A 21,891-nucleotide genomic window follows, 5' to 3' on the forward strand; every position below is an offset into this window, starting at 1 on the left:
TGAACAACAAGGTTTGGCCTGGCCACTTCTACAGCGTCAGAGACTCCATCACTATTGGAAGCACTTATTGAGGCAAAGCGACCAATGTTTATAAATACGTGTTATTGGTGAGTAAATAAGATGTACAGGGTTTTAAGCATGAATGGAATAGGGAGTTGGATTGCTCCATTCTGCCTAATAGGTGGATCGCCGCTTTGGTGCATATACCTATCGCGTCTATGGATCTTATGCTGCGTATTATTCAGGAAAAGCCTTTGTTTTGACATCCCAACTTCTTTTTAATAAGGGATTGTCTAATTTGGCCAATTGCTGTCAGTGCAATGCAGCGAATGCTTCTTTTAAACATATGTTTTGGCAATGTCCAATGGTTGCTTTCTTTGGGGGAGGATGAAATCAACAAGTACATTGACAAAAGGGGGATATCAGTATGCTAGGCTAAATAGTGGACAGGCAATCTTGTGCAAGACCCCCCGCTCCATGCGTAAGTGTTCCCGCATTCATAAGGGCTCAGAAACCTAAATCCCTTTGGCTAGCTGATGGGGGGGGGGGAGATTTCCCTCATGAGCTGGCAACCCCAGGGGACCAATTGCAGAAAGGGTGCTGACATAGAACATAAGGACATGAGGATTTCTGCTGCAAAAGCCCCTGGGATATGTGCCAGCAGTGGCCAAGAGGACTGAGATGGACTGAGGGGGAAACAACCCATGGGAAGCCACTGTGCTGGATCATCACCCACCCACCATGGCTTATTTTCAGGGTGGCTTAGCGTTATGTGCAAACTCACCCTATGTATAATTGCTAGTAAGTTTATTTCACATATATACATTTCATATGTATTCATTGCTATGGATGGAAATAAATTTATGTAAGTTTATTTAAAAAATGAAAAAAGGTTTCTAGATCTCATGAGCAACTCAAGAAAAGTCTGAAGACACAGGAAAGCTTGGCAATATCTCCATGTCATCCTTTTTCTTGTTTTTGTATAAAACTGTTCCAAATTATTTGAAAATTAGAATAACAGAAGCAGAACTAATGAGCTGTTCATTTTTTTCTAATTAGAGAATTCTGGCTTCCTAATCAGGGAATTTTTGACCCAGCAGATTCCATAGGTCATGTGAATTCACCCTGTTATTGAGAAATGTCACCTTATCCTTAGCTGTTTACAGCTTTTTCATACACTTGGTGGGCCAGCCAAAGAGTCTAATGTAATATTTACCCATTCTGTGATGGAAGAAAACGTGGACAAAATGTCCGGGAAGACGAAAGGGCGGGTGAAGCTTCTTTGGAGCCAGTCATAAGTCTTATGCCATACAGGCAAGCTTTGCAGGAGTTTCCAGATGAAGTAGAGAACTGAGGCCAATATAGCACTTTTGCCCAGGGTTAAAAAGGATTCCCAGAGGGCAGTCTCTATATAAAGTTGTCTCCTCCATATTTGTAGCAATTTCACAGTACGCATTGCAACCATGGCATTGTGCACCTTGTCAATGCTGGTTTTAGATAAGAACAGGATGCTAGAAGCATTCTGGAGCGCATCATAAAGGTCTCTTTGCAGCCTCTGTATGACCACAAGTCAGAAAGAACCCTCAGGACAAGGGTTTCCCTTTAGTTGGACTTTTCCCACTGGGATTGCCACCGCACCTTCTAATCCTGCTCATGGGGGAGGCTGCCACCGCAGTCACTGCAATCATGTTTCCTTGACATACTGCACGTGCAAACCTGTGTGCGCATTGCTGGGCCTAGCTTGTTGTTAACATTATTAACCAAGTAAACAAAAATGAATCTGTTTTCACAGGAGACACATCAGTTGTTGTATTTCCCACATGTGATGGGGTCTATCTTATCCCTTATACTTTTTAATGTCTACATGAAACCACTGCAGGAAGTCATCCAGGGATCCGGGCTGAGGTGTCATCAACATGCACATGACACTCAGCTCTGCCTTTCATTTCCATCTACTCATCCTAAGACGGAAAACTCCCAGCACTACCAATCAAAAGGCTTTGTTCAGCTATTACATCCTTTTCTCTTTATCGGATTTTCAGTGGTAAGAAGAAAGAAGCAGCAGTAGCAAGACACAGGAGGGTTACGAGTTGAAGATGTCATTATCTGGAACCCCCGTAACATTCCATGAATGAGGCAAGGCGATGATGTGATAAAAGCCGTGACTGGTAGCATCCCAGGTCTGGATTTGAACAGGAGAAGGGGAACAAGGCTAGGGTGGCCAAGTGCAAAACAGGACAGCACTCCTCCACCTTTAATCATTGTGTCAATGGGGGAACGTCAGCCAGTGTAGCTTGTCCTGCACACGACACCTACTGAAATCCCCTCTTCTGTGCAATTACTAAAGGTGCAGAAGCCCTGTCCTCTTTTGCACCTGGCAACCCTAAGTTATGCACCAGGTGTGTAGAAGGTGTCAACACCGCCGTTAAAAGCAATTGAAAATTTAAAAAACACGGAAGACTCTGGTGGGGAAGGGCAGAGGCGGACGTCACTCCAAACCAGCCTCCCCCAACCTGGCACCCTCCAGATGTGTTGGACTACAACTCCCAGCATGCCATGCTGGGAGTTGTAGTCCAACACATCTGGAGGGTGCCGAGTTGGGGGAGGCTGCATATTACTACCATAACTAATACCCAGCAATAGACCTGATCTCCATTATTAAATCTTATTATTCATTATTATAATCCTTTTTCCTCTTTTTAAGCCACCCGAACTCCCTGCTCAGTTCCACACATCTGGAGGGCACCAGGTTGGAGAAGCTTGGCCCAAACCAAGCAGGCAAAAGCCTGTGCCGCTTTCACACACTGCAGGCATTTGTGCAAGGAGCTCCCAGGGAATGGAGTCCACGCATGGACAGACCAGAGGGTCCTGTGTCTGGGCCGAGCCCGTGTCCTCCTGCAAACGTTACTAGCAGATTGTGGGAAAAACCGGAAGCCTGGCTGCTCAGGCGGATCCCACGTTCCTCCAGCCAATGTGTGGCTCCACGGCCCTCTTTTCTAAAGCAACCAAAGCAGCAAGGGATGTCAGCGCATGTGCATTTTGCACAGCAGAGGTTCCCAGGTCGAGTCCCACCCTGGCATCTCCTCCAGCTGAAATGACCTAGCGGCTGGGCTTGGGAAAGGGACCTCTGCTCCCCCGAGCCCTTGGAGAGTAGCTGCTGTGGAGTCAGACCCATGGCATCAGGCAGCTTCGTGCATTCAGATGTGATGAACCACACCACACTTGCAGTACAGGGCAAATAGGGATCAGCAGCAAAAGGAAACATCCCAGTCTGGGAGGCTACGTACCTCCTCCTCCTCCCTTTGTAGGCCTATGTGGATGCCTTGGCCCCCCTCTAGCTCCCAGCAATATCTCCCTCCCCCCACAGCTCAAGCTGTTTAACATTCTCTGTCACTATTCAGAAATGTCTGCTTCTAAAGGGCTGAGCCCAACAACATTCTGCTCCCTCCTCCTTCCTGCCCCATCACCGCTGCATTCACTGTGTTCTAGATGTTTACATCCATTGGCACTTGGGAAATGCTTGCTGCTGCAGCGGGAAGGGAAGGCAGGGTCCCCCTTCCCTTTCGTGGTGCCCAAAGCAGAGCTCTGTGATGCTCAAAAGCTTCCATCCCCTTTCAGCAGCAGGGGCTAGTTCAAGAACAGGCATCTCTTTCACAACTTCACGTCTTGTTTGCTGGGGAGAAGTGAATGTCCTTCCTTGGATGTGGTGTCACGTCCCTCTCCTCTGTGGATCATCAGATGCCTGTTGCTATCTTTGGCACTAAAAGGAGAAAAAATAACTTGTTTTCTTAAAATTGTATGTTTGTCCTTTTGCATCTTTACTTTCCATCCCAGTTCTTTTGGATAAAAGGAAACCAAAGCAACTTCCACTTGCAATCCAACGTCCTTTTCAGAGTCTCTCTCTGTCTCCCCCGCCCGCAGACCCGGCTTTGTTGGGAGATAATGGAGCTTTTAAAGTGGAGCCTAAGTTGGATGTTCCTCCTTCCCTGGCTGCAGGGTAAGTTCATTTTCACTGTTCCTTCTTTTATTTTTCTATCTATCTATCTATCTATCTATCTATCTATCTATCTATCTATCTATCTATCTATCTATCTATCTTCTGATCAATATGATTAAGCATAAATTAAGCATTTCCCACTCCTGGAAAGGGCTTAAGTTAGTCGCCTCTGGGCAATCTGTGCTTCTTTTGTTGTGATGCTAATTCTCCTGGCAACGTGAGATATTTTGTAAGCACAAGTCTGTGCCTGCAGAAGGATGACTGTTGAAGGGTATCGGAAACAGAGGCCAACATCACCCCAGCAAAGTCTGGGGCCTGCAAAGGTTATGTAGGTCGTGAAGATACAAACGGCACGTCCCAAATGACAGATCTAGCGAGGCAAAACACTGGGAGTTGAGCTGGGGACACCTGATGCCAAATCCAGCCATGCTCAGTCACGAAACCCTGGTTGTCTCAGGCAAATCCCTTATTCTCAATCTAGCCTCCCAAACAAGAATGCTGTGAGGACAAAATAGAGTTAACTCCTCTGCATGCAGCACTGAGCTCCTTGGAGGAAGGGCAGGCTGAAATGTCATCAAATAATAAATTAGCAAGCACCATTTGTGTTATGCCAAACTGATACTTTAGCTCCATTAATTTGGAGGGGACTGTCTGGGGTTATTAACCAAATTGCACAAATGTCCTTTCCAGGTCGACATGGGGAGGTGGGGCTCATTCCTACCACTGTTTTACCTCAGTCCAGCACAGTATCCTGCAATGTACAGGGTCACAGTAGCCTTGCTGTAATAGTGAGAGCCATTGTGCCACTTTTTGTTTTTCAAGAGGGAGTTGCAAATTCCTTCCTGGGTCTGAGAGTGAGCGAGCAGCACAGCCTTCAGAGACCCACATTGAAAAGAAAAGAAAAGAAAAGAAGTCCATGATGCTAGTTGTGAGGGAGATGGTTAGCTTTGTTGGTACTCGGCACCCTGCTTTTTAACAGCAATGTCAGTTCATCACAGGAACATGAGACGAGCCATGCTGGATCAGACCACAGGCCTATCTAGTCCTGAATTTTGTTCACAAAGTAGACAACCAGCTGCCTGTGGGAAGTCCACGTGTAGGACGTGCTCAGGTCCTGCTCGTGTTCCCCAGCAACTGGCACCGACAGAGACATACTGCCTCCAATACTGAAGGTAATATGTAGCCATCATGATTAGTAGCCATTTATATCCTTATCCATCCACACTGGTTCTGTGCTTTTCCTTGGAAACAGTGCACGAATTGCCACAGGGACATGATTCTTTTATGTATTTACTATATTTATTACCCAGAACAACCCGCCCACATTTTAAGATCAGCTTCATATGCTCTACCCGTGTGCCTACCTGGGAGATCAATTAGGTTGGCAGATACAAGGGACAGGGCCTTCTCAGCAGTGGCCCCATGCTGGTGTAACTCTGTTCTGACAGCCACATCCTTGCAGGCCTATCAGCAGGCTCTAAAGAGCTATCTGTTTCAAATGTATTTTATCCAAAAGGATGTTACTGTGCTGCTGTTTGATAGGGTGCTGCAATGGTTTTAATTAGTTTAACCAGATTTATAGTTATTTTGCTGGGCTGAATGCTGCTACTGTTAGTGATATTGCTGGTTTATTGATAATATGCTGTGGAAGTTATTGTTCTTTGGAGATTTTTACATGTTGGAAGCCACCTCAAGAGGGTTTGACCCTAAAAGGCAGCGTAAAAATATTTTAAATACAATACAATAAAATAAATTATCCTCCCTTTCCTGTAGGAGGCTCAAGGCACTGTAAATGGCAGCATTCCCCAACCTAGCACCTTCCATATATATTAGACTACAGCTTCCATCATCCCCCAGCCAGCACCTGGTATATGGGGTTCCCAGGCAGTCTCCTTCTATGCACTGGTCAGAGCCAGATTTGCTTAGCCTCAGCAGGCCACGTGCCTTCAAATCATTACCTGGGACATGGCCCCAGATTCAGATGTCACAGACTGGTAGCAGTATATTGTGTTATGTGTTGTTCTCCCCACTTCCCCCAAGTGGCGGGACGTTCCAGGGATTAGTTGCCTTTGGATGAGAAAACACTGGAGACGTAGGCCGTCTTTGTGTAATGTTTACTTAATTTACAAATATACAAGCAGAGCACAGGGGAATCTGACAAGAGCTCTTTCTTGCACTTCAGGGCGCTTCACCCCCCCCCCCCCGCCAATGCCCAGCTCCAAAAACTCTGTCTCTGTCTCATTCTGTTCAAACTCAAACTGCAAGACTACTTTTTGCTGTCTGGGTACCACCCTCTCTAAGCTGCAGTGGGCATCACATTCCAAAATCTGGAGAGCAATTCCCAGCTGTCAAGAGGCTCCTGTCATTAGTTCCCATTGATGAAACATCAACTGATCATCCTTTACTATTAGCAAGTGTCGGTCTTACAAAGGGTGGTCTACCAGTAGCTGCCACAATAGATTTTTAAAACCCCTTAGGACACAATCCTCCTATACATATTTGGACTGAAAAAGTCCTACAGCTCCCAGATTATATTGTTTTCCACTCATAACCCTCCCGTGTCTTCCCAGCACTTCTTCCCTTTTTCCCTTACCATGGGAAATCTGTTAAGAAAAAGATGGAAGTGCTGCACAGTGTCTTTGAATTATTAGCCTAGGACCCCTCCATCTCGAAGCATTCTCGTGAGGCATAAATAAACTGCAATGTGTTTTAGAAGCTGAAATGGGATCACTTTCTCTCTGCCTGTATTTTCCCATTTTCATAGAATCATAGAACAGTAGGGTTGGGAGGGGCCTACAAGGCCATCGAGTCCAACCCCCTGCTCAATGCAGGAATCCAAGTCAGAGCATCCCTGACAGGTGGCTGTCCAGCCTCATCTTGAATGCCTCCAGTGTGGGAGAGCCCACCACCTCCCTAGGGAATGGGTTCCATTGTTGTATTGCTCTAACAGTCAGGAAGTTTTTCCTGATGTTCAGCCAGAACCTGGCTTCCTGTCACTTGAGCCCATTATTCCGTGTCCTGCATTCTGGGATGATTGAGAAGAGATCCTGGCCTTCCTCTCTGGGACAACCTTTCAAGTGCTTGAAGAGCGCTATCCTATCTCCCCCCAGTCTTCTCTTCTCAAGGCTAAACATGCCCAGTTCTTTCAGTCTGTCTTCACAGGGCTTTGTTTCCAGTCCCCTGATCATCTTTGTTGCCCTCCTCTGAACCCTCTCCAGCTTGTCTGCATCCTTCTTAAAGTGCAGTGCCCAGAACTGGACACAGTACTGCAGATGAGGCCTAACCAGTGCTGAGTAGAGGGGAACTAGTACTTCACGTGACTTGGAAGCAATGGTTCTATTAATGCAGCCCAAAACAGCATTTGCCTTTTTTGCAGCCACATCACATTGTTGGCTCATATTTAGCTTGTGATTGACAACAATTCCAGGATCCTTCTCGCTTGTAGTGTTGTTGAGCCATGTATCCCCCATCTTGTAATCGTGCATTTGGTTTTTTTTTCCTAGGTGCAGAACTTGGCATTTATCCCTGTTAACTTTAATTCTGTTGTTTTCTGCCCAGTGCTCCAGCCTATCAAGATCACTTTGAATTCTGTTTCTGTCTTCCAAGGTATTAGCTATCCCACCCAATTTTGTGTCCTCTGCAAATTTGATAAGCATTCCCTGCACCTCTTCCTCCAAGTCATTAATAAAAATGTTGAAGAGCACTGGGCCCAGGACTCAGCCCTGTGGTACCCCACTTGTTACCTCTCCCCAGTTGGAGAAGATCCCATTGATGAGCACTCTTTGAGTCCAATTCTGTAGCCCAGTGTAGATCCACCTGATCATTGTTTCATCTAGCCCACTTTGAGCTTGTTTGCTGATCAGGATATCATGGGGCACTTCGTCGAAAACTTTGCTGAAGTTGAGGTATATTATGTCTACAGCATTCCCACAGTCCACAAGGGAGGTTACTTCTTCCAAAAATGAGATCAGATTCGTCTGGCAGGATTTGTTCTTGACAAATCCATGCTGGCTTCGAGTAATCACTGCATTGTTTTCAAGGTGCTTACAGATGGATTGCTTTATCATCTGCTCCAGAATTTTCCCAGGGATTGATGTCAGACTGGTCTGTAGTTCCCAGGTTCCTCCTTTTTACCCTTTTTGAAGATAGGGACAACATTAGCTCTTCTCCAGTCATCTGGCACTTCACCCGTCCTCCATGATTTCTCAAACATAATTGACAGTGGTTCTGAGAGCTCTTCCACCAGTTCCCTTATTATTCTAGGATGCAGTTCATCTGGTCATGGAGATTTGAACTTATTCAGATTATTCAAATTCCTTGACCATGTGCCCTCAATCTCAAGCTGCAATCCTGCCCCTTCAGCCTGTACTTTGCCTTTGCCAGGGGGGTCATAGATCGTGTTTTGGGAGAAGACTGAGCCAAAGTAGGAATTGAGCACTTCTGCCTTTTCCTTGCCATCTGTTATCATTCTGCCATCCTTATTTAATAGTTGAACCACCATTTCTTTCCTCTGTCTTTTACTAAGCACATATCTGAAGAAAGACTTTTTGTTGCTTTTAGCATCCCTCGCTAACCTCAGGTCGTTCTTAGCTTTAGCCTTCCTGACACCATCCATGCAATTCTGTGCTACCTGCCTGTAATCTTCCTTTGTTGCTTGTCCTTCCTTCCACTTCCTATATGTTTGCTTTTTTTGTTTTCAGGTCATCTCTAAGCTTTTTGTGAAGCCACATTGGCTTCTTCTGTTGTCTTCTGCCTTTTTTTCTTGTTGGAATTGTTTGTAATTGTGGCTTTGGAATTTCCTTTTTTACAAACTCCCACCCATCTTGGACTCCTTTTCTTGTTAGAGTCTCTTGCCATGGGACCTTACTTATCATTGTTCTGAGTTTATTAAAATCAGCTTTCCTAAAATCCAGGGTATGGGTTTGGCTACACTCAGCTTTTGCTTCCCTTGGAACCAAGAACTCAAGTATAACATGGTTGCTTTCCCCCAGAGTTCCTGTAACTGCTACTTTATCCACTAAGTCATCTCTGTTGGTTAGGATCAAGTCAAGGATAGCCCATCCTCTAGTTCCTTCCTCTACTTTCTGTAGGAGGAAGTTATCCGCCACACAGGTCAGGAATTTCTTGGAGGGGCCATGTTTTGCAGAATTTGTCTCCCAACAAATATTGGGGAAATTGAAGTCCCCCATTACTACTACATCATGCTTCCTTGAAACATTGGCTATTTGCTTTTCAAAGGTTTCATCCTTGTCTTCTCCTTGATTGGGTGGCCAGTAGTAGACTCCGACCACCAGGTTCCTTTTATTCTTTGCTCCATTTATTTTAACCCAGATGTTCTTGATGGGGCTACCAAGCTCATCCTCCTGTATTTCTGTGCAGGGATATGTATTTTTCACATACAGTGCAATCCCACCTCCCTTTCTGTTCCTCCTGTTCTTTTTGAACAAGTTATATCCTTCAATTGCTGTATTCCAGTCATGGGAGTCATCCCACCAAGTCTCAGTTACACCTATCAAGTTTCCCTCCTGTATTAAGAGTTCAAGTTTGTTCTCTTTGTTTCCCATACTCTGGGCATTAGTATATAGACATCAAAGACCATGTGCTTCATAGTCTGGCTTTCTTCCTACATGTTTCTGAAGACTATTATTGGATGCTATTAGAGCTGTTCTCTCCGTTGCGGTGTATGAGCCTTCGTCCGCTGTTACCCCCAACTTTACATCTCCCTTCTCTGTAGGATTCAATTTAAAGCCCTCCTGATAAAGTTCTTCATGCTGTGGTCAAACAGATTCTTCCCAGCCTTTGTGAGGTGCAACCCATCCAGTGCCAACAGTCCATCTTCCAGGAAGTATAGCCCATGGTCCCAGAATCCAAATCTCTTGCGCCAGCACCACTTTCATAGCCAGTCATTCACCCGGAGTATTTTTCGTTCCCTTTCTGTCCCTCTTCTAACAACTGGGAGGATGGATGAGAAAACTATCTGGGCCCCAAAGTTCTTGAGTTTCCTTCCCAAAGCTTCAAAGTCTGATGTGATTTCTTCTTAGCTCCACTTGGTGGTATCATTTGTTCCCACATGGATGAGAAGAAAGGGATACCTGTCAGTGGGTTTTATGAGTGCAGGCAACCCTTCAGTCACGTCTCTAATCCATCCTCCCGGGAGACAGCATACCTGGCGAGTCCATGGGACTTCACGACGTACTTGGGTTTCTATCCCACGCAGCAAGGAGTCTCCCGCTACTACTATTATTCTTCTCTTCTTCTTGTTGTAGGCCTTGGTTTAATTGCCTCTGCTTGACTGACCTTCAGCCTCTTGCTCATTCTCATGCAGGTTCCCCAGTAATTCTTCCTTTGCAGGCTGTCCTTGAGGCTCATCCTCAAGTACCTGGAACCGGTTCCACAGCTCCACTGCTTCCACTGGTGCAGAATGGCATCTAGTTCTTCTTCTCCTGTCACCCTTTTCCAAGGAGTATCCTCTACTCCATTTTTCCTCACCTCAGCATTTCCCACCTGCCTCAGCTTGCTGTTGCTCTTCAAGCTTCTGTTCTTCACTTTGCTCCTGTAGTTCCACCGTTCTGTCCAAGAACTCTTCGTGTTTTCTTATTCCCTGGAGGGTTGACAGTAGCCGCTCCAGTCCTCTTACTTTTTCTTCCAGCAGTGTGATCAACTTGCACTTGTTGCAGGTGTAGGATATGTTGTTCTCAGGCAAGGAAACAAACATGGCACAGACCTTGTAGGTCACCACCACTGGAGAGTCTTGTCCTTCCGTAGTCTCTTTTCCCTTTTTGTGTCTAGCTTTCTGATTGTTCTAGAGTAGCCTATGCTTGGTCCTCTACTCACTGGAGGTTAAAAACAGAGTCCCACTCTTTGCCTTTGTCTCCTCTTCCACTGCAACTCCCTAGGCCAACTCCTGTTTGCTTGCCCTCTTCGCTCGCTCTGATTGCTCGCTTTCTGGGAGCTTGCTTGCTTCTATAGTCCCTACACCAATTGGAGCAGCTTCCTCTGCTCTGCTCTGCTCAGCTAGGAGGCGGGAAACAGACTGAAACTTCTTGCCCACACAGCTGCTGTGAGTACTCAGGCCAGACCCCCTCAATTCACTTGGAGCACCTGGTGAGCTCACAGCCATTCAGAAGAGAAAGGATAGCCCCCTGGGCTTACTCCATCCCACTTACCTCTTTGCTTTTGTCTCCTTTGTCTCCTCTTCCACTGCAACTCCTCTGGCCAATTCCCGTTTGCTCTCCCTGTTTGCTTGCTCTGATCGCTCTCTCTCTCTGGGAGCTTGCTTGCTTCTATAGTGTGGGGTTGAGACATCCCTGAATCCATAAACAAAAGTTAGGCATCGTATCTAGTGAGCATCTAGAGCTTATAGAATCATAGAATAGTAGGGTTGGAAGGGGCCTACAAGGCCATCGAGTCCAACCCCCTGCTCAATGCAGGAATCCAAGTCAGAGCATCCCTGACAGATGGCTGTCCAGCCTCATCTTGAAAGCCTCCAGTGTGGGAGAGCCCACCACCTCCCTAGGGAATGGGTTCCATTGTCCTATTGCAAAGCTTCCTTTAAGAAAAGATGCCTTTAATCTATTGTGTGCTCTTTTTCCACTCTGGTTCCTGTTTATATTGCCGATCTGTTGTTTGTCCCTACAGTGATACCTAACTGAAGGTATCGTACTCAGAGAAGACAGGGAATTCTGCAGAGGCCAGTGCTTATTCAGTAGCAAAGAGGGACACATACAGCCCTGTGAGGCAGCCTGCTGCTGGAAGCACAGTGCGTTGCTGAGGGAGAGCGGGGGTGAGGGTTGTGCTCTCTCGCCCCTGGCCTGTTGTGCGCCTCACTTGGCAGAGCACCAACTCCGCTCCCAGGCAGAGAGATGTTCATCTCGTAGAGCTTACCGTGACGAGGCAAAATGGAGCAGCTGCCTCAGGGGGCTGACAAAAGGTATCAGAGGGGAGATGGACAGATCTCACCTGTGTGGAAGTTCTTCTGCTCAGGCTCCATTGAACTGTGCAGGAGCTGCGTAAGGGCACAAATGTGTTCTTGCACATCTCTTGCATCATTCAAAGGGCTCATACAGGAGGACTTCCCATGGATGGTGTGCCACACATTACTTAGTGAGTAGGGAGTGCTACTTTGGTTTCAGTTGAGAGGTGGCCCAGGTATTAGGACTTGCGTAGTTCCTTGCTACTGTTAAAAAGAAGTAAAATAAGTCCCACAGAATAGGTCACAATGTGTAAATGAACCTCATTTGCACAAATTTTCCAAGGATGCAGAATTAAACTTTTCTAGATGCAGTTGCACCTAGAATTGCACCCAGGAAAGCTGCAACCTCTGCAAATGTATGCAAATGAAGTTCATTTGCGTATTGTGACCTATTGTGCCTTACCAGGGAATATACACTCCAGAGTAGGGATTTCCAGTTGGCAGCTGGAACAGCTGAGTGAATGAACAGGAATGAGATGAAATATGTCTGCATGGCGCCACACCTTCACCCTTCAAATCTGACCAACTCTCCCGAGAAGCCTAGCCCATCAACTCTCAGTCTAGGTACATGCAATGGTATTTGCTCACACGGTCATCTTTTCATTTTCTTTTCACCCTTGTTTCTCTCTGGCCTCTTTTGCCTTTGTTTTCCCCACTATCTAAATTGTGACTGTAAGCTGTTCTGGACAGGGACCTTTCTTCTTAAAGACATCTATACAGATGGTGTTACACACATCCATCCATATGTACATACTGATATGCACTGATATGATATGCTTCTGGAGGATGAGATTCTTGGAGAAATTGTACAGAGTTTGGTTTCCTTTGGATGAAAGAGAACAGTGGAGACTTAACTTCTCTTTGTAACAGTTGCTTGATTGGCAAATATACAGGCAGAGCATAAGTGGAAGCAAGCAGGCACTCCTTCAGCAGACAACATTCCGTGCCCCATTCAAACTGCAAAAGAGCTCTCTCTCAGAGCCATTTCACACGTTAAGCTCGCACTTTTAAAAGTGTGCTTTGAATGGGCTGCTCTCTTTCTTTTAAAAAAACAGCCATGGGGGTAATTAAGCTTTTCCCTGGCACACTTCAGTGAAAAAAAAATCCTAATGCTGCTATTTGTCCCTGCAGGTGCAGTTAGTTGCAAATTGCACATTTGGGGGGCAATTTGCAGTGTGAATAGAGGGGGCGGGAGAGTTAAACCTCCCCACCCTCACAGTCTCAATCTAGATCAGGGAGCCTGCACAGACTTATTCTAAAGAAAGAAATCAGCTAGTCCTAAGCACACTTTTTAAAACGTGTGTTTAACAATGTGCCATTTGGCCTGCACACAAGAACCCTACAGGGCAGTGATCTGAGATCCCACCCCCAGGTCTGCAGGTGAAACATCATCAGCCATGAAAGGAAAATTAAAGCTGATCTGTATTAAATCCCTGAATCCCTCCTCTCCCCTCCCTTCAAGCAAAAACCTTAGTGTCAATGGCCATGTTGGGTGGGGATTATGGTAGTTGTAGGCAAGCACATCTGTAGGGCACCATGTTGGGGAAGGCACCCATAGTAAAAGACCCAATCACAGTAATCAGATGGCCAACGACACGCAGAAGGTAGATCCGGATCAAGTGATCCATCACTGGATGATTTGCAGTATGCTGGCAAGGAGATTTGACTTCCAATTGTTTAACAACAGCAACAGCAAAAGCTGCCCTCCCTCCAAAAATTAGGCTGCTACAATCTTTACTTGTCGTAACTCACATGTAGATTTGTGCTTGCAGAGGCTGGTCGGCTGGCCATTGCAGTGTATGGCTCACAGAGCAAGGGGCATAATTGACTTGGCCCCCGAGCCACCGTTTTGCATCTGGCTCTGCTCCTGATGGACTATTTTGCACCTGGCTTCCATTGGTGGACCTTGGGATTCTAGTAAAAAACAAAACAAAGTAGATCTCTCAAGTCTGAAGTCTTCCCACGCCTGGCATAGTCGAACTCACAACTATACACATAAATGTAATACGTGTTGTGCTTTGCTCCCCACAGCTTCGGGAGGGGCTGGCTTCCTCATCCAAAATGTCCGTCTGGAAAAGTGCATCCACGCCTTGTCCCACGAAGTTGGAAAGATTGGCCTGGCTGACTGCAACCCACATTCCCTGCAGCACCAGTGGGCCTGGGACGCAGCCACCCGGGCCCTCGTCAACCAGAAAACCAGGCGGTGCCTGACGGCCTCCACGCCGCGAGAATTTGCACTGGCTCAGTTGGAGGCCTGTGGAGACCGAGTGCGGCAGGCCTGGGCATGCAGCAAGAAGGGCCACCTCACTTTGCAAGGCCTGGGGCTGCACCTCAGCACCAAGTCAGGAGGGCACAAGGCCTTCCTGTCTCCAGAGAAGAACAAGTTCAGCAGGTGGAAGACGGAGATGGACGAAATCGTCTGTGCCGTGGATGTGGCAGTTGCTCCGGGACCTGGCGACCCAGTGGAGGAATCCATAGGCACCCTGGTGTGGGTCCCTGAAAGTAAGGCAAGATGGATGTACCCAATATAAAACCACGTGATCCATTACTAAGCACTCATCCTTGACCGCTGCATGTGGCTGGCTTGTAATCCTTGCTCTGCAGTTCTGGGTGCAGGTATTCGTGCCTCTGGCTAATCCCAGCAATGGATCACACTGCTCTATACTGAGCCAGTTCACTGATCCAGGTGGCCCAGTATTTCTACTAGGAACTGACAACAGCTCTACAGGGTCTCGAGCAAAGTGGGGTCTTTCCCAGGCCTGCATTCCAAGGTCCTTTTAAGAGGATCTCGGACAAAGAGCGGTCTCTTCCACCCCCAGACCTTTCAATTTGCAAACCCCAAACCTTTTGAAAATATAAAACCTAGACAGATCCGAATAACACTGGATTTTATTTTTTCAAAATATGGGTAACAGCCAGCATTGTGGGATGGATCCAATGGTGTCCAGCTGCTAGTGCTGTTGACGTTGTGCTAGTGGAACCCAGCTCTTGTACAACGTGGTCTCAGAAGCTAAGCAGGGTCAGCCCTGGTTAGTACTTGGATGGGAGACTGCCTGGGAATCAGGCTTCCTGCACTGAGCAGGGGGTTGGACTCGATGGCCTTGTAGGCCCCTTCCAACCCTACAATTCTATGACTTCTATCACTGAACTTGGGCAAGCGTCGGTTTCCTCTAGCACAATGTCAGATCCTTCCCATTGTCTTTCCCCAGTAACCTTTGATGCATCCCAAAATCATTCTGCACCTCCCAGGGACTAATCCAGCAAGTCTGCCTAGCCTGTCCTGCTTTACTCATCCCCTTCCCTCATATTGTTGCTTACCATTCTACCTGGAGAAGAGCTCTGGAGAACTCAGAAGTTTGCTCACTATTTTGTGACATTTTAGTTGGTCCTAATAAAGGTATTGCCCTACTATGATTTTTTCTCTCACTAATGGACCAACCCAACTGCTTCTATCTTTCATATACTGAAGAAATTATCATAACTACATTTTGGTATCCCCCCCCACCAGGTAAAACTGTTGCTTCAACAGAAATTCACACCCTCTCTGTAGACACCACAACCACATTTCCAACCACCATTCTGGAAAATGAATCTCACCTCACCAGCACTCTTCCAAAGAATGGAGATGTAAGCTTGGAAGTAGATCAAGGTGAGTACTTGATTGATTGATTGTTTGCATTTATACCCCGCCTTTTTTCCTCTTGCAAGGAACCCAAGGCAGCTTACATTATGCTCCTCCTCTCCATTTTAACCTCACAACAACCCTGTGAGGTAGGTTGGGCTGAGAGTCTGTGACTGGCCCAAAGTCACCCAGTGAGCTTCATGGCTGAGTGGGGACTAGAACCTGGATCTGCTGGCTCCCAGTCCAACACTCTCACCACTATACCATGCTGGTGAAACAGAACTGTAACCAAAGTATAAGACCACAGGAGAGCCCTACAGGATAAGATCACCGGACCAAGTAGTCTAGCATCTTGGGGTCAGGCAGATTCCTCTGGGAAGGTGACGAACAAGGTTTGAAACTAGCAGTCCTTCCATGCTGGTTGCTCCACATCAACTGGTATTCAGAAGTAGACACCCTCTAAATCTGGACGTTCCCTTTAGCTTTCATGGTTCCTAATGACAGACCTAAGTTCTTCTAGGAATTTGTGAAATCACTCTTTAAAGCCATCTAAGTCAATGACCACCATTGAGATATACACTTTAAAATGTGCACATACACCTTCCTTAAAAAAGCAAGCAAGCAAAAGCATTCCATTTCCACAAGTCATCACAAGCAAAAACTGCTTTTCTTTCTCGGCCTCCTCTGTGTGTGTCTCTACCTCCCCCCCGAGTGCTGAATCTTGGGACGCTGCACTGTTGCCTGCTCCTTGGCACCACTAATGCTTATTTAGGCCCCAAGTTTGGCCCTGGGTTCCCCACCCCTGATCTAGGGCCAGTGTCTTGTGCGTGGGGTTGGATAAGACACAGAAGCAACATTGACCCTATCCAGGGCCTATGATCCATAGAGCTATGTGGTACAGCCCTCACTCAACTGGACTGTGCCACTTCAGATTGCAGGTGGTGGTGGGGAACAGAATGTTGGAATGCTCACACATATAAAAACATCCTACTGTGAAAGATTAGCGGGTCAGGGAGAAGAGTTCTAACATAGTCCTCGTTCTGGCCCTCTGTGCAGGGAGTGTCTACTATTCAAATATGTGATTCCGCCACTTGCAATGTGAAATGGTACAATCCAGCAATAGGTACATCATGTGATTCTACTGAATATTCCATGGGTAGAAGAGTAAGAAACAACAACAGAACAGCAAGAACAGGGTTGCTATGCCTTCCCCAACCTGGTGCCCTCCAGATGTGCTGGGCTATGGCTTCTGTCATCCCCCAGTCAGCAAGGCTGGCTGGGGGATGATGGGAATTGTAGTTCCACACATACAGAAGTTACCAACTCGGGGAAGGGCAGTGTGGCTCTACATGTAAGAGTCATGTCTACGAGGTCTCCCAGTTGCCACTTCCTTACGACCAGGTCCCAGTCTGCTCCAGGAACATTTGAAAGATTGTATCCCATGGTCCCTACGTACAGCAGCATCTCCTTCCTAATCTGGGCCGCCGATGCTCAAGTGACAAGTATGCAAATTATGCCCCTTCTGGCATTCTGTGCAACATTGCAAAGCAGCTTGGTATGTGCTTCTCCGATCAGGCAGTAAGGCTGCTTGGAATGGCAAAACATGCCGTCTCATTCTCCCTATTTTTTTCTCCCTGCCAGAAAGGCATATTCATCATAAAAAGCATCAGAGGAAGGCTGCAGGCTCCCGACATCCAGGTACGATAGAAACCCAAAGGAACACTGAATAAAAATTCAATTAAAAAAACCCCAACTTCTGGAATTCACAAATGCAACATGTGTTGGTGGCCATTGGCTTGGATTGCTTTAAAAAGGATTAAACAAATATAAAACAGGGAGCTTAATGGTACCCCCCTGCTCAGAAGCAGTGTACCTTGGAGCACCAGATGTATCCAGACCTGTGTTCTGTTTCCAACAGTGGCCAGGCAGATGCCTCTGGGCACTCACAAGCAGGGTGTGAAGGTGATGGCCATTTCCTTTTATTTGTCCCCAGTGTCTGGTAACGAGAGATTCAATACCTGGAGACAGACCTCTTCTCCTTGTTCATGAATTTGTCTAATCCTTTTAAAAGCCACCTAAATTAGCAGCCATGCCATCTTCTGATGGCAAATTCCACAAGCTAATCATGCATGGTGTGAAGAAGTCCTTTTTGTCTGTCCTGAACCTGCTATCAATCAGATGGGATATAAATGCAGGAACATAGGAAGCTGTCTCATAGCACAGCACACTTTCTGTCCATCTAGCCTGGTTTTGTCCACTCTGACTGGTAGCATCTCTACAGGGCCTTGCACAGTGGGGGTCTTTCTGAGCCCTGCAACCTGAGAACCTTCAAAAGGTCTCCCCCACTTCCAGATCCTTCTAACTTGAGATCCTCTGAGCTGAACCTCAAACCTTTTGAAAATGGAAAGCCTAGACAGATCTGAATAACAGCTAGATTTGATATTTTCAAAATATGGGGGAACAGCCATCATGTGGGAAGAATCAAACATGCATTATTATAAGACTGGCATATGAAAAAGAAGTCCTGCTGGATATTGGGGTGTAACAGGTGATGCAACGGCCCTCAGGAGGCTGGCTGGGAAAGGTCTCTGGCCTGTCCAACTGTTTTAACAGGGTAAGGGAGCAATCCTATGGGAGATGTTGGACTTTTTCTATCTGAACATAGATAGGATTGCACCTTAAAACTGCTAACAATAACTGTATAGGAAAGGGATGGAGGAGGCGAATGGGAAACAAAGGATGAAATGTTTGATGCAACTCCCTTGCAGGTACCAACTGGAAAACCGTCTTGCTTGTCCTGTGCCCGCTGGCCTTTATACTGGGAGTGATCATCCTCACGCTCAACATCCATTACAACAAGTGAGTTCTCGGGGGCCGGAGGGAGCGGTCTTGGGAGTCTCTGTGCTTGCCAGAGTCCCTGTTATATCTCACAGCTTTTTACATCCCCTCCACCATCACCCAGCTTTAGCCTCTTTATGTCAGACTCTACATATCTCAAAGCTTTCTCTCCTGTGACACGCCAAGACCCCACTTCAAATCTCACGTCTACTATGAGCTGAATTGCTGGCTTTTGGCAAGTTGCTCTCTCTCAGCCTCAATTTGCAACATGGAGGAGGATAATACTGATCTGCCTTACAGGGCTGTTCTAAAGATTGCAAGAGGCTTCAGAACATAGGAAGCTGCCTTATATTGACTCAGACCATTGGTCCATCTGCGCCCAGTACTGTTGACATTGACTGGCAACAGCTCTCCAGGGTTTCAGTCAGATTTTCCTGCCCTTCTCTGAAATGCTGGGGATTGAACCTGGGACCTTCGGCATGCAAAGCAGAGGGTCTGCCACTGAGCTACATCAGTGCCCATGCTGGCTGGGAATGATGGGAGTTGCAGTCCAGTACATTTGAAGACACCAAGATGGGGAAGAGTGTGCTATATAAATGCTAAGCATTATTGTTCAGTTAACCCTAATTTATTTCATTTTATTTATTTCATTTCTATACCGCCTGGTAACTGAAGCTCTCTAATGACCAAAACCATCAGATTGCCATGTGTTCCTTGGGCACCATCCTATGTATATTTAGGCAGAAAAAAGTCCCACAGCCTAAATTTCCTTTGGATTATTTTTGTTTTCCCCTTTAGAGCAGCTTCTGCTGGCAAAGTAATCTCTCTGGCTAGCTGAAATTTAGGCTACAATCCTATGCACGCTGAACTGGGGAGTAACTACCTGAACTCAGTAAGACTTACCTGAACTCAGTAAGAGTAGACACTTATAGGATTGCACTGAGAATAAGTCTCAAATTGTTTCCCCTCTAATTTTATGCTCTCACGTTAGGAATTTGCATAGTAAGATCCTGCAGAGTAGGGCTGCTAATTAATCAATTAGTCAATTAGATCTGCATACATCTGAGGGAAAAAACAATGCTCTAAAGAAGAAACACATATTTTGTTTTAGGGCACAATTCTATGCACATTTAGACAGAAAATGTCCTAGAACTCCCAGCAGTCCCTACCCAGCATGGCTGGCTAGGGAATGCTAGGAATTATAGGACTTTTTTCTGTCTAAACATGCTTAGGATTGCGCCCTTAGAGAAGTTACAGCAAGTATCATTTTAATTTCAAATATTTATATTCTGACCTTCATCAAAATGGGATTCTAGGACAGTTTACAACAACAGAAAATGTAAAGCAGATAGCCACACAGGAGGAAATGCCACTTTTAATGTGCCGCTCGCCACCTGCAGTTAAATCTGCTGCCCTTAACTGATTAATCGATAAACTTTGTGCCCACTTTAAACTGGCTCCTCTGAACATGTAAGATTCTCTTTACAAACGTTCACATCTTGCAGGTATTCTGAAAACCTCTGCTTCTTCCGACCATAGGAAGAAGAAGATACTGTCTGCTTTGAAGAGCCGCCAGGGGAGCCGTGAGCCCTGCCTGCCCTTACCTGGCACGGGCAGCAACAGCAACAAGACGCAGATCATCCCAGCATCCCCCTCTCCTTCACTGAAGCACGGTGAGATCTTGATTGAATGGAAGGATGGAACCATCACCCCGCTCTTCAACAACATGAACTATCAGTTATGCTAAATGTTGTCCAGGCTGAATCTGTCGCTTTCGAGGCCTTGCTTTTCGGCGAGGCCCTTTTGACTGCACTCTGAGCATATGGCCTTCTTTGTTAGACTAACAATCTTGATAAGAAAATCTGGAGGCATTCGTTTTATAATCACATTTATATTTCACAATTACACTGACAAACACAGAATTTTAATGTGTCTAAAATATACAAATGGGTGCTCAGATTTTTACAGTGTCCTGGCAATAGCCTGCATCAAGTAAGTAAAGTCTAGCTCTTGCTTGCCATTCTGAAATGGTACAGTCCTCATGTGAGGTCTATGCCAGCTCAGGGGGACTGCGTTTGCCTGAAATCAACTTCATATCAGGCAGAGGGCTAGTTTGTAAGCTATCTGGCATGTCTGCAGTCTTCACTTGGGGCAATGTCAGGTAGCATCCTCCCACCTCATATTGAGATGGTACAGTCCTCCCACTAGGACTGTACAACCTCAGAAATTTAAGTATGAATTGGCCATAGAATGGACCACCAGGTGCCTTAATGGGGCTTAATCTGTGGCGCTAGACAGCTCCTTGGGCTTATCTCACTGGAAGGTTTGTTCAGTCTGCATTGAGCTGGTATACTGAGACAACAGTCGCGGCCACCATAAACAGCAGGTGGGACACTCATCTGTCATTCACCTGTGGGCCTAAAAGAGAACAACAGAGAACCAACTTTTTGTACATGGTCACCTGGGGTAATTTCTACCCACCCCAAGCAAGTGGCTTATCTACAGACCTGAGCTGAAAAGCAGGAAAGGACCACTGGAATATGGCTACCCATCTAACTTTGTACTCTGCTAACACAGCCCTTTTTGGGAAGCTAACAGATGCTATAACCATGAGTGTGACTATTACTTAACCTCATCAAGAACAGCTTGGCAGTGTTTTGTAGAATGCAGGGGCATAGTTCCTTTCCTGGAAGGCTTTCAACCTATAGATAAAATAGGTATGAGAGAAGCGTCAGCAATTGGGGGCTTATGAGCAATGGGGATGGGGCAAGGGAGAGTCAGGTGTTCTTAAGGACCAGTGACTTGCTTTGCTGATCTCAGGTTTTCAATGGCAAGATGTGACTTGTAAAAGTAATATGATATCAACACCATAGTGAAACAGTTATATCCTAAAAACAATTCAACAATGGAAACAATGGAACGCTTCTACTTGTAAGATATTGGTTTGTAGTCACTCTCAGTGTGTATTAAACTACACCACTGCTCTTTGTTTTACTGTTCTGTATGTCACTAACTGGGCACATTCACCCAAATGCAGTTTGTTTTACACATGGCTCAAATACATCTGAATGGGATTATTTAAACAAACAACCATTTCTCATTCGACTGGCTACAGTTGCTACTGGAGGAACAAAGGCCTTCCTCTTCCTGACACTAAGTGTCTGGAATGCCTTTAAGACGATATCCCCAATTAAGAAGCCAAATTTGGAATTCTGAGCAGACTGGATGGACAGTGTTGCCAACTGCTTCACGGCGGTGCTGAGCATCTAACCGCTATACAGTCAGGGCCAGAAACAGTGGAACAAGGATAACTGTTTTGGGAGTTGGCCTCTGTACACCACCACATTGCAGTTGAAAGGAAACACACCCAGATGGGAGCCAAGTCAGGACTTTCAGCAGTAATTCAAGGGGTTTAACAAAAGTGGGGCACTAACCATTCAGGAAGTACAGCCAGTGGCATAC

At 46.2% G+C, this 21,891-nt stretch overlaps 1 protein-coding gene across 1 annotated transcript; it reads left to right on the plus strand.

Moving 5' to 3' along the window:
- Positions 1–2,849: 2,849 nt before the first annotated feature.
- LOC146351890 (uncharacterized) lies at positions 2,850–21,418 on the plus strand. Its single transcript, XM_084829632.1, has 8 exons — positions 2,850–2,973; positions 3,922–3,997; positions 4,268–4,347; positions 14,001–14,471; positions 15,478–15,618; positions 17,233–17,289; positions 18,360–18,450; positions 19,969–21,418. Exons 1-8 carry the CDS (start codon positions 2,850–2,852, stop codon positions 20,174–20,176), a joined length of 1,248 nt encoding a protein of 415 aa, XP_084685758.1. The 3' UTR covers positions 20,177–21,418.
- The last annotated feature ends 473 nt before the right edge of the window (positions 21,419–21,891 follow it).

The sequence above is a fragment of the Heloderma suspectum genome, chromosome 2 (genome assembly GCF_057233095.1).
Source record: "Heloderma suspectum isolate Gila_16-S chromosome 2, 16-S_ref, whole genome shotgun sequence".
Lineage (NCBI taxonomy): Eukaryota > Metazoa > Chordata > Lepidosauria > Squamata > Helodermatidae > Heloderma > Heloderma suspectum.

Excerpts from the sequence above, each read along its gene's own strand:
- LOC146351890 (XM_084829632.1), top strand. The coding sequence starts at position 2,850 with ATGGACAGACCAGAGGGTCCTGTGTCTGGGCCGAGCCCGTGTCCTCCT. Across the intron at positions 4,348-14,000 it reads AGGTCGTGAAGATACAAACG|CTTCGGGAGGGGCTGGCTTC; the intron begins GCACGTCCCAAA and ends TGCTCCCCACAG. Across the intron at positions 15,619-17,232 it reads AAGCTTGGAAGTAGATCAAG|AAAGGCATATTCATCATAAA; the intron begins GTGAGTACTTGA and ends TCTCCCTGCCAG.